Here is a 13,041-nt window from a genome sequence, read left to right on the forward strand (position 1 = left end):
TTTTGTAAGTGAACCTTCTCTAATTGAAGAACTCCGAAATTAGAAATACTGTATTTAGTACATTCAGTTACATTTCTTCTGACTGATTTAAAACATGAATTTGTATTAGTCATAAAATAAAAATACATAAAGTTAGAAACTAAAATGGATGAAACTTTCTCATACGAGAGAATTACTATGTTGATGATATCTGCATTTGATCGTAGTTGTTTATAACCTTCAGAATTCACAAATGGCCTCAATGGTTAGAGTCAATTGTACTGCACTCACTGCTGGTGTGTGGGAGGGAAAGTAAAGATTAAAAAAATAAAACCCTCAGGGTGGGTAAGGACACTTAACTCATCGCATGCATCATCATAGAAGACATGATTCGTATAGCAACTCTTTCTGAACAAAAATGAATTAAATCCTCTTCTCTTCAACAAATATATATATATATGTACAGTATGTTCTGGATAATATGTACAACAGTGTTTACCATCGTGAACACCATTGGTATTGAAGGTTGACAGAGTAGATCAGTACTCTTGCTATAGGTACACATACTTTTGCAAAGACAGCAATGATTGATTAACATGTTGAAGCATGGTTTATGGGAATGATTGGCTTCACTGCTGTAAGAAGGCAGGTGGTGTGGAGCTGCAGTCTTTTAGTCCCGGGAGCCAGGAGAGTTACCATTCTCCTCCAATTCCCATTGAAAATTTTGCCCTGTCATTTGGTAGAACATCATGTTAAAGGGCTTGTAGAATTTGTGCAGTTTGCAAATGACATTGGGGTCTATTTTGGGGTGAGTTCTGCCCTTGGACTTGCCAAGGCACCGTGGGGTACTGCTGTCCTCTGGTTTCTTCAAGCAAGGGAATCCCTTGGTTTTATTAAAATAGAAATGTTTGTCTGTAACAATTCGCTTGAGTCCCAGGAAATCCTGCACCTTCGCCATCTCACCGGCTGGATCAACAATAAGCCTCTCTCCGCTGACAAAGTGCATCTGTGAGAGGGGGAAATACTGCATCCAACTCTCCAGGTGAAGAGCATAGATCCCTATTCGCAATGCACTCCACGACGCATCAATCAGTCCCAGCGTTCGGTTCTTGAAGGCCAGCACTTCGAAGGTGGGAATCTCAGGTCTCTTGGAGAGTGTCTGAGTATAGTCTGAAATGGCTCTGGTCACTGGATTGCGCACCACTATGATTAGCTTAATGTCTCTCGCCATCGAGTGGATTCGCTTTGGGGCACTGTTTGTAACAAAGTAGCTGGGCGTTTTCTCCATTGTGATCTGGCCCTCCAGAGTAGAAGGCATCAGTTCCCTACAAACATCAGAAGTGAGATAAACAAAATTAGTGTAAGCCAGCGTTAATATCATTAACAAAAACTAAAAAGTAAACTAAGGCTACACCCACATTAATTCTGACACATTTGAAAACAGCGTTTTCGAAATGCTTTCTGTCCACACTTCTGTTTTTAAGTGTTTTCCAAAATGTGTTCATTTACACCAAAACATATGAATACTCTTAAATCCACATACTGCACATGTGAAAAATCGGCGTTTACTGCACATGCGAAAAATCCGCCGTTCCATGTACGGTCTGAAATGCAATTGTCCTCGTGTTCCATCACCAGACAGTAACTTGCCGTCTCCTTTGAAGGAATGCAAAGTGAAGTTTGTGCAAAGTAACATTTATCTAGGGTGACCATATTCTGGTTTTCCAAAAAGAGGACACCTTTTTTTTTTTCGCCGGGGGGGTGGGGTAAAAACAGTGTTACTTTCACTAATAATGAGTTCTCTGCATATCATTAATACTGCTGAGCCTGTGGTATTGTTTTGTCATACATTTACTCAGTGAGTTTCACACACTGTGTTTCTTCACAGAAACATCTCTTTCTGGCAGGGACATCCCCTGACCCTTTTCCTCATCTTTCCTCATCTTGTTCATCTGATATAATGTTAAAGCTTCCTGCACTAGAGAGAAAACATATTAATTATGGCCCTTTTTTTTTTTTTGTTTTGTTTTTTTGCCATGAGACATGTTCTTGTTTTGAGTGATTTATCTGAGCGATAACAGGCAGCTCGTAAACAAAGTACTGTGTTTTTTCTTTCTATCATCAAGATCAAACTGGGAAATGAATCAGTTTGGTAAGAAAGTCATTCATTTGGGATTATATTTCAATGTAATCCATGCCTCAGGAGTGCAAAACAAATGAATATTTAGTACTCTTCTCTCTGCTCTATGATCTATTCATACTGATCTATGCAGAATGATCCCTCATTAAATCTCACTACGAGAATTTGACCTAAATCTATGACTACATAATTAATTTGCCTTCAGTTCTACTTAATTGAGACAATTTGAGACATATCAGTATATTCAGAAAACACAATAAATATATCACAGGCCTCAAATTTAATGTAACATTTACTAAAATATGTTGCAAATTTATAACATATTGCATTTCACAGAAATACTCCTACATCTTATCTACAGTATTATAATGTATACTGAGACTGCCACACTGTAAAAAGAGAAAATGTGCAGTTGCTACCTTAAGATATTTGTACATGAGTTGATCCTTAAAAATGACTTTCAATGGTGTATTTTAATTTAGCCAATTTAATTTAGTGTAATTTAATTAAATTAATTTAATCATTTTAAAATTATATATATATATATATATATATATATATATATATATATATAAATTTTAAAAGTAACCCTCCCAACCATGAACTTTTAGATGAATTGGTTTTATGCAAGTAAAAAAAGAAAAAAAAAAAAAATATATATATATATATATATATATATATATATATATATATATATATATATATATATATATATTTTATTTTTTTTTTTTTTTTTTTTTTGACTTGCATAAAACCAATTCATCTAAAGTTCATGGTTGGGAGGGTTACTTTTAAAATGTATTCCACTACAGATAACAGAATACATGCTGTAAAATGTAATTTGTAACGTATTCCATTAGATTACTCAAGGTCAGTAATATAATCTAAATATTTTGGATTACTTATTCAACACTGTTAGATTTTTATTTATTTTTTTCACTTGTTTTGACTATAAAAAATCTGCCAGAACAGTAAGACAAAATAAACATGTTAAAAATACATTCTCTGAAAAACCTAAATATCTTATGCAGTGTTGTTTCTAAAACAAGATAAAGCATAAAGGCAAATTCAAGATAAATTGATCTTGTTTTAATGATTTTTATATAATTTTCTTACTTAAAGGTCTTACTAGAAAACATCATGGTTACTTGCGTAACCTCTGTTCCCTGATGGAGGGAACGAGACGTTGTGTCGATGTAGTGACACTAGGGGTCACTCTTGGGAGCCTGAAACACCTCTGGCATTTGATAAATGGCCAATGAAAATTGGTGAGTGGTATTTGCATGCCACTCCCCCGGACATATGGGTATAAATGGAGCTGGCATGCAATCACTCATTCAGGTTTTATGCTGAGGAGCCGAGACAATGTCCAGCCATTTCAGCGGGTAGTTCAGCGTTGTGGCAGGAGGGACACAACATCTCGTTCCCTCCATCAGGGAACGTAGGTTACGCAAGAAACCATGACGTTCCCTAGCTGTCACTCACTCGACGTTGTGTCGATGTAGTGACACTAGGGGTCCCTATACAAAACACCGTAACTGGCTGAACCGTTTTACGTGAACTGGCGGTATGTGATGGGCAGACCACTGTGTGCCTCGTAGCCAGCGCATCATGCCGACATGTAATCTCCCCCAACATAGTTATGAGTGTCGAATGGCCCTTTAATGGGAATTAATGCCGCACGTCTTCAGCTCAGAGGAGGTGAAAGGTGCTATGTGCAAGCGATACACCCGGCTGGCTATCCCGGGCTTATCCGCTTGTATTGTGTGCCACTACCTGGGACGAAACCGGTTCCACCCAGAGGTTGTAGAACCTTGCAAAGGTGTTGGGTGTTGCCCAGCCTGCTGCCCTGCAAATTTCTGTTAGAGAGGCACCCCTGGCCAAGGCCCAGGAGGCCGCTACACTCCTGGTAGAATGGGCTCATAGCCCTACCTGGGGCGGCACGTCCTGGACGAGAAATGCCATAGCTATGGCGTCAATGAGCCAGTGGGCAATCCTCTGCTTGGAGACAGCGCTTCCGGCGGAGCCGGTGCAGTCACCACAGGGGGATGCCCTTGGCGATGAGCAGACAGGGTGCGGGATCTTGAGCCGCGCTGGGGCAGGATATGCCGGATAGCTTCTGTCTGCTGCTTCACCGTCGAGAACTGCTGGGCAAAGTCCTTGATGGTGTCACCAAATAGGTCAGCCTGGGAGATGGGGGCAGCAAGGAACCGTGTCTTGACTGCCTCACCAATCTCGACCAGGTTGAGCCAAAGGTGGTGCTCCTGGACCACTAATGTGGACATCATCACTCAGAGAGCGAGGTCGGTCGCCGAGCGCAGTTCCTGCATCAGATCTGGGGCGGAACTACCCTCGTGCAGTTCTTTTAGCGCCTTGGCTTGGTGGACCTGCAGGAGAGCCATGGCGTGCAGGGCAGAGGCAGCTTTTCCAGCAGCGCTGTAGGCTTTGGCCATCAGGGACGATGTGAACCTACAGGGCTTGGACGGGAGCTTTGGGCATCGCACCAGGTGGCGGTGCTCTGCGGGCATAGGTGCACCGCGAGCACCTTATCCACCGGGGAAATGCCGTATAGCCCCTGTCCGCCCCGCCATCGAGGATAGTGAGGGCGGGGGAACTGAGAAATCGGGACCGGGCAGTAAAAGGTGCCTCCCACAATTTTGTCAGCTCCTCATGCACTTCCGGGAAGAAAGGCACTGGAGCAGGGCCCAGGAACCAATCATCGAGCTGTGAGGGTTCGGGGGGTAGCGGAGGGTTCCACTCTAGCCCGACGCTTGCGGCCGCCCGGGAAAGCATGTCCGTCATCTCTGCATCAGCCCGTGACTGGGCATTCGACCCTGAAGGGGGGAGCCCAGCTGAGGCTTCTGTGTCTGACTGGACAAGCCCGCTCTCTGATGCTGCGCTCGAGAGCTCATCAGCTTCACGGGCTCCGAACAAGAGGTCGAACTCGCCGTGAGCGAGCTGGCGGACTCATCCGGAAGCCCGATTGGGGCAGACGAGCATGCTGGGGAATGGGAGGTCCTTGGGGGGATACCGGGCGGAGGCGATATCATTGGGGTCCCCAAATCGCCCCCAGTGCTAGCCGAGCTGGCCTCAAACCCGTAGGTAGAAGGACCGAGGCAGGGAGCCTCTGAGGTGGCTTGCTTTCTTATGAAAGCAAGCCACGACTGCAACGTTGCCATGGTCATGTTCTCGCAGTGAGTGTGGGTTGTGCCCAGACATGAAAGACAGTGATCGTGACCATCTGAAGTTGAGAGGTAACGACCGCAACCAGGAATAACACACAATCGGAAAGGCATCTTTAAAAAGATGCGTCTTTAAAAAGACGTTCCGTGTGTGCCACTATTTTAGAGAAATATACTCTTTCAGGAAAATATACTCTCTTTTTTCTGCCGACGCGCCCAGGGGCGTTCTCTGCAGTGCACCAGTGCAGAGGAGGGAGAAGCCGCTGAAATGCGCCGTCAGATCCAGCAGAGGTAAATGAACAGTTGTGAGAATTCAGCTCAGTGAGCATGACCGTTCGGCTCCGAAGAGAAATCTGAATGAGTGGTTGCATACCAGCTCCTTTTATACCCGTATGTCCGGGGGAGTGGCATGCAAATACCACTCGCCAATTTTCATTGGCCTTTTATCAAAGACCAGAGGTATTTCGGGCTCCCAAGAGTGACCCCTAGTGTCACTACATCGACACAATGTCAAGTGAGTGACAGATAGGGAAAGAAAAATATCTAACATGGATTTTATTGATAAAAAATATGATCATTCCTGGTAACAGGTGCATGTAAAATGGCTAGAAATAGCATTTTAGATGCAAATTTAAATGTTTAGATTAAATGTAGATTTAAATGTTCACATGACAATTTACAAAAGGTTTATTTCTATTTCTTCTGCTCCAAACTTCAAACTTATTTCTCTGTCTGCTTGTATTAATGTATCACATCATAAGAAAGTGTTTCACAGCTACTCAAGCACTCTTTGGATCGCATCTGTAACAGTATAAGGACGGGCTAGGAGGAGGCGGGAACCGGCTGAACAGTAAACAAACTTTAATGGTAAACTTAAAACCAACATAAACAAATGTGCAGTGTGGCTGCCTGCATCTCTCTCTCTCGAACTGGTGTCTCCGGCTGATTAGCCTGATTCAGGGCCGGCTGTGTGCCCTAACGGGACGGCCCCGCCCTCCTCATCATCACAGCATCATTTATACAAATAATTGTTTTCCAAATGAATAGACATAATATTAAATGGAACAAATAAAATGCAAAGTAATCACTTCAGTAATCAAATGTATTCTTATTAACAACGATTTAAACTGTAATGGTAGTGGAATACAGTTACTAATATTTTGTATTTTAAATACGCAATCCCATTACATGTATTCCGTTACTCCCCAACCCTGTAGATGTTTCCATATGAAGCACAATGTTTAGAGTACCTGACAGAAGTGTAGTGTTTTAAAGTGTAGGACTCAAAGGGATTTCTTTCAAACCTTTTAAAATTAAGCTTAAATTTGTGCAATCTATGTTAGCGGCTTGGGAACAATGAAAAATGCTAAGTCTATCAAAGTGAGAAAAAAATGCATGGTTGTAAATATACACAGTTAGTAGTAGTATAATCATTTCCATAGTTGTCTTGGTCTCAACCACTCAGCCAAATATAAGCTTTTGTTTAAGAATCTTTTCTAAATTCAAGAATTGAAAGCTTTGCTCTGGGGCACAGTTGTTAAAGAGCAGGTCTTTAACTGAAACCTGTCAAATTGTCCTGCACATTTTTATTGTGTAATTATTTTTATTTTTTTTTATTTTTTTTTTGACATGCTTGCTTTCTCTTTGTGTTTGACCTTTTCCAGCTTTGGTAGCAGCGATCACTCTCTCTCTCTCACACACACACACACACACACACACACAAAAAGTAAATAAATAAACAAACTTGAGCCTTTGTTAAACTGGCAAGAAACAATAATCACACCTTGAACACAAGTGGCTTGTCAACCATTTAAAAAGACTCGGACATTTAAACTGCAGACACATGAATTGATGATTTTGTGAACCAACCGCATCAGTATTAAAAGCCTTTGTCCTTATATCCACATCCAACAATAGCAAATAAACACTGAGATGAAGTCTAGGTAAATGAAGAATGTGTGTTTTCTAAACAACACTATCACACTTTAAGTCTGCATGTTGATTCTGAGGGTTCAAGTACCCTAAGATCGGCCACATTATGCAGACTCAATGATTACGTTTACATGGACACCAGAAAGCAGGTTATTGCGAGAAAGCAGTGTTCTTGTTTACATGCACTGTATAAGCGGTGAACTCTTTACTCCTGTATACATGTGGCTCGGTCAGTAAGCAGCTTTCTCCAGAGCAATGTAATTACCTTGCGACGCTTGTTTAAATAACAAACATGGTATCCGAGGAAGACTTCACTATTTTATTCTCTGTTGCTTCACTTTATTTCCAGATATTTCAGTCGTTGCTGTGTTTGTTTCCTTACCATTCTATTGTGACCTGCAGCGAAATTGCAATAGTGGGCTTTCCCTTTACGTAAAACTCCGGGATTCCCTCAATGTAGCAGCGCATATACACAAATGTGAGGGACCGTCAATATTTTACAGTGATGTTTATAAATGGGTATATTTTGTGTATGTGCTTTTCCCACTGTACTTCCAGAAATGTTTTGTTGATTTGTTGTTGGGCTCCATCCTATGACGACTGTTATTTGGTCTGTTCCACGCACATGCACACTCTTCAAAACCTGTTAGAATGCAGCATATGTGTTTACATGACCACATAAGCAGCTTTCTCTGGGAGAATCCTAGGTGTGTTAAACCGCTTTTTCTTAATCCCTTAAATGGCGTAAGGAAATCAACGTTCTCGTTTACATGTTTCAGAACGCCTCTTTCTGCAAAAACCCTGGAATAACCTGCTTTCTTAAGTGCATGTAAACATGGTCAATGACAAGTACCTTCTCCTATCAGCCATTTTTGCATCGGCTCCAGTTTGTTTATCTTCCCTTGTCTGTTCATGCCAGCAGTGTGGGAGACCCAGGTTCGGATCCTGTGTTGAAACCAGGATGTAATTGTGTATGCATAATCAATGACGAGCATGAGTCTGAGGTTGCATTTTCCCCTCATATATTAAAATTTTACTCCACTGATGGTTACACTCCTCTTCACTGTATTACAGCCTGTACAAACAATTTGCTTCATAACTCCCTTTTGGCGACCCTCCATGGACATTACACCTAGAAAATTGAGCTCCAGGTGCTAAAGTAAAGAAAAGTCAACCTACTGTTTGCGATGTTACTGTGAGATCAGTTTTATGGCGGAAAATCAATGGCAATAATCAGCGTGGAATATTGATGCTCGCACGTGTGATAGATTGAAGCAGTGCGAGGAAAAAGGAAGTACTTGCGCGCATGTTTTAAAACTTGCCACATATTACTGACTCTTGAATGGGTAGTGTACTGCCGCGTGAGGAATCCTCGAGCGCATGAAATCTCCTGTGTATGCAATACAAGCTCTCACACGTGAGGAAGATCGTTCTTCAACCTTTGCTTACGCGGACAGCTTTTAATTTTGGCAGCCGTGGGGCAGGCTCTTGCTGTTTTGATTGTAACCTCAAATATTATTGGTTGTTCCCGTTTCCCATGAGTCAGTTGTGACTGGCTCCCTGTTATTATGAAGAAGCATAGCAAACTCACCTGTTCTTCATGTTAGACATGTATTCATCAATGGACCCTCTGCATGTGAGTCATTATTACTTTATTTGTTGCTAATTCTTCATATAACAGGATTTAATGTTACATAATGTATGTATGTACTGTGTATCTTTGCCAGACACTTTAAAAACAGTAAGTAACTAGCTAGCTGTTACATTCTTGTGATGTTAGAAAGACACTTTATAATTAATTGAAATGTTATGAGCCCAGGAAAATAAATAAACCTTAGTAACAGGAGGTTGCAATGTGTCTGCTTCTATATTGATGACTTTAAACCACTGAACCCTAAGTTGCTTTAAGGGGACTATCTTTAAGGTGTGTTATTTTAGATAAAAAAGTAAATTACTCGTATATGTAAATAATCATGCTATATAAATATTTTAGAGAAATAATTTTTTTGTTATCAGTGTAGATTTGACAATCTTGTCAATATGAGTGGTTGATTGTGTTTTATTATGCTTTACAGGTTTCCTACACATCACCCACAGCTATGCTTTTAGGCCTAAATTGTGCCTAAAGAGTAATTAATAGCTGACAGTTAATAACTGGGCCCTGCAGAGTAGCGTCACACATATGTTTCTGCAACAGCCAGATAGGTTACAAGCTGCCAGATTCAAATTGGCTTTTGCGACAACAGAGGCCACGCTGGTCAAGCGTCTGTAATTTATATTCACTCAAACAGTTACTCATACAGTATTTTAAAGCACAGAATAAGTTTATTTTATATACATCCATCCAACTCATCACCAAAGTAGCAGGATTAAAAGTTTACAGTTCTTATATGCACAGTCAATACATCAAATGCAATCTTCCTCCAATGCGTGCTGCCATTTGTTTACATTAGTAGCGGTTGTCATTCAGCAAACAAACAGCTACTCAAAGAGTCTTTTCAAGCACATAATATGTTTATTTTATGTAACAAACAGCCTAATTGTCACCAAAGTACCAAGATAACAGTTCACAGCTTGTATATGCGCAGTCATCATATCCAATGCGATCTTCCCATGCACGCAGCCACGTGTGCTTGTTATTAGGTGCAGATGCGGTTTTCATTCACACAAACAACAACTCAAACAGTGTTTTCAGGCATATAATATGTTTGTTTTCTGAAACAGACAGCCAAACTATCACAAAAGCAGCACGATAACAGTTTAAAACTCACAGTGAAAACATGCAGATCGAGCGAGATTATCTGATGCACGCAGCCAAGTCTGTTTACTTTAGCGCTTGTCTCACTCTCACACACACACACAATGTCTGAGAAGTCAAACAGCGCATGCAGGCAAACCGGCTGATATTAACTGTTCATTTGTTTTTTACAGCTTAAAATTAAAATTAAACAATACAGTACAGCATACATAACCCATTGGTTCATGTTTTCTATATACAGTAGTGTTGGTGTATGTAAACACAGGATGACTTTGACGATGGATGATGAACGTCTTTGACCACTTCAGTGTGCTTCCGGCGATTTGCACCTCAGTGCGCCTACAGTATGTGTGTGCATTTCACCATTCTTTATATATATACACACCACTGGTCAAAAGTTTTGAAAATTATTCTTTATTATATATATATATATATATATATATATATATATATATATATATAAAATATTATTATTATTATTATTATTATTATTTATTTTTTTATTTTTTTCACATTTTACAATAATAGTAAAGTCATCAAAACTATGGAATAACATAAATGGAACTATGGGAATTATGTTGTGACTAAACAAAATCCAAAATAAATCAAAACTGTGTTATATTTTAGCATCTTCAAAGTAGTCACCCTTTGCCTAGAATTTGCAGACATGTACTCTTGACATTTTCTCAACCAACTTCTTGAGGTATCACCCTGGGATGCTTTTTAAACAGTATTGAAGGAGTTCCCGTCTATGTTGGGCACTTATTGGCTTTTTTTAAATTTTTATTAAATTTTAGTTTTATAATGAAATAAATTAATATGGTGGCACAATTATAATTTTGTCTACAAAACTAATTTCAAACATTTAAGCATACACTTTCAGATCAAAAGATTTTTAAGATCATGAGAAACATTTCAGTCATGTGTTTCAAAACTTTTGTATATATACACTACCGGTCAAGAGTTTTGAAACACTTGACTGAAATGTTTCTCGTGATCTTAAAAATCTTTTGATCTGAAGGCGTATGTTTAAATGTTTGAAATTAGTTTTGTAGACAAAAATATAATTGTGCCACCATATTAATTTATTTCATTAAAACTAAAATGTAATAAAAAACATTAAAAAATAAATGTTTTTGAAATTGATGACTTGGACCAAATAATAAAGAAAAGCAGCCAATAAGTGTCCAACATAGATGGGAACTCCTTCTAAGAGTACATGTCTGCAAATTCTAGGCAAAGGGTGACTACTTTGAAGATGCTAAAATATAACACAGTTTTGATTTATTTTGGATTTTGTTTAGTCACAACATAATTCCCATTGTTCCATTTATGTTATTCCATAGTTGTGATGACTTTACTATTATTCTAAAATGTGAAAAAAATTATAATAAAGAATGAGTTAGTATTTCAAAACGTTTGACCGGTAGTGTATATATACGTATATATACATATATATATATATATATATATCAGATACATTGTTTTATGTAGTTCTATCTAGTAACATCAAAAGAATGCAACAGCTATCTAGTAAAATGTCTGTTTTTAAAATGTCTGGCAAAGATAAACGTCATGGTTACTGGTGTAACCTCCGTTCCCTGATGGAGGGAACGAGACGTTGGTGTCGATGTAGTGACACTAGGGGTCACTCTTGGGAGCCCGAGACACCTCTGGTCTTTGATAAAAGGCCAATGAAAATTGGCGAGTGGTATTTGCATGCCACTCCCCCGAACATACGGGTATAAAAGGAGCTGGTATGCAACCACTCATTCAGGTTTTACGCTGAGGAGCCGATATAAGGTCCGGCCATTTCAGCGGGTAGTTCAGCGTTGTGGCAGGAGGGACCAACGTCTCGTTCCCTCCATCAGGGAACGGAGGTTACACCAGTAACCATGACGTTCCCTATCTGTCACTCACTCGACGTTGGTGTCGATGTAGTGACACTAGGGGTCCCTATACAAAACGGCACAAGGCTGAACTGTGTTACGTGAACTGGTGGTGTGTGGTGGGCAGACTTGCTGTGTGCCTCATAGCCAGCGCACCAGGTCAACACGTAACCTCCCCCAACACAGTTATGAGTGTCGAACGGCCCTTTTTGGGGACAAGTCGACTACCCAGAGATAGAGACAAGCTTAACCCAGTCGTGGCCTCTTTCCCCTTCTCTTTTTCCACTCCCTAAAAAAGAAGGGGGATTATCTGACTGGGCCGCCAGGTCTAGTCGGGGGGTGTCCCTCCCAAGGGGAGGACACCGCGGAGACCACACCTCGCCCCAAGAGAGGGGGGGATATTTAAGTGGAAGAATACATCACATGGTCTTTCCAACCATGTGGAGAGCCTTCAAGGTAGATCCTGCCCAATGGGGGAGGAGTTACTACAACATGGAGACTGAGGGGCTCTGCCCAAGGAAGACGCAGTTTGCCAGTAGGGAAACGAAGTAGCGGAAGATATAGATCGCATGGGGTTAGCCTTACAGGGAACCGCCACATGCGGAGCACCTACCCCAGAACCGGGCTCTTAGTTAGCGCGTGTACTGGGCCGGCAGCGAGTCTCTCCGAAAACTCGACTGCCACAGGGCTCGGAAGAAGTCAACCAGGGAACAACTTTTGTGAACACTACTGGGAATTAACAGCGCACGTCTTCAGCTCAAAAGGAGGTGGAAGGCGCTATGTGCAAGCGATACACCCGGCCGGCTATCCCGGGCTTATCCGCTTGTGTTGCGTGCCACTACCTGGTACGAAACCAGTTCCACCCGGAGGTTGTAGAACCTTGCAAAGGTGTTGGGTGTTGCCCAGCCCGCTGCTCTGCAATGTCTGTTAGAGAGGCACCTCTGGCCAGGGCCCAAGAAGCCGCTACACCACGGGTAGAATGGGCTCGTAGCCCTACCGGGGGAGGCATGTTTTGGGCGAGACATGCCATAGTTATGGCGTCAATGAGCCAGTGGGCGATCCTCTGCTTGGAGACAGCGCTTCCTTTCCGCTGTGCAGCAAAGCAGACAAAGAGCTTCTCAGAGATTCTAAAGCTCTGCGTGCGATCTAAATAGATGCGTA

General features: G+C 41.2%; 1 protein-coding gene across 1 annotated transcript in view; it reads right to left on the reverse strand.

Moving 5' to 3' along the window:
- Positions 1-610: 610 nt before the first annotated feature.
- Positions 611-13,041, reverse strand: part of LOC127451893 (heparan sulfate glucosamine 3-O-sulfotransferase 4-like) — a 200,118-nt gene continuing 187,687 nt past the window's right edge. Inside the window, exon 2 of the mRNA XM_051716929.1 lies at positions 611-1,304. Coding sequence (XP_051572889.1) covers positions 650-1,304 — 655 coding nt within the window. The 3' untranslated portion in view covers positions 611-649. The remainder of the gene's footprint in view (positions 1,305-13,041) is intronic.

Source organism: Myxocyprinus asiaticus, chromosome 14 (genome assembly GCF_019703515.2).
Source record: "Myxocyprinus asiaticus isolate MX2 ecotype Aquarium Trade chromosome 14, UBuf_Myxa_2, whole genome shotgun sequence".
NCBI classification, from domain to species: Eukaryota; Metazoa; Chordata; class Actinopteri; order Cypriniformes; family Catostomidae; genus Myxocyprinus; species Myxocyprinus asiaticus.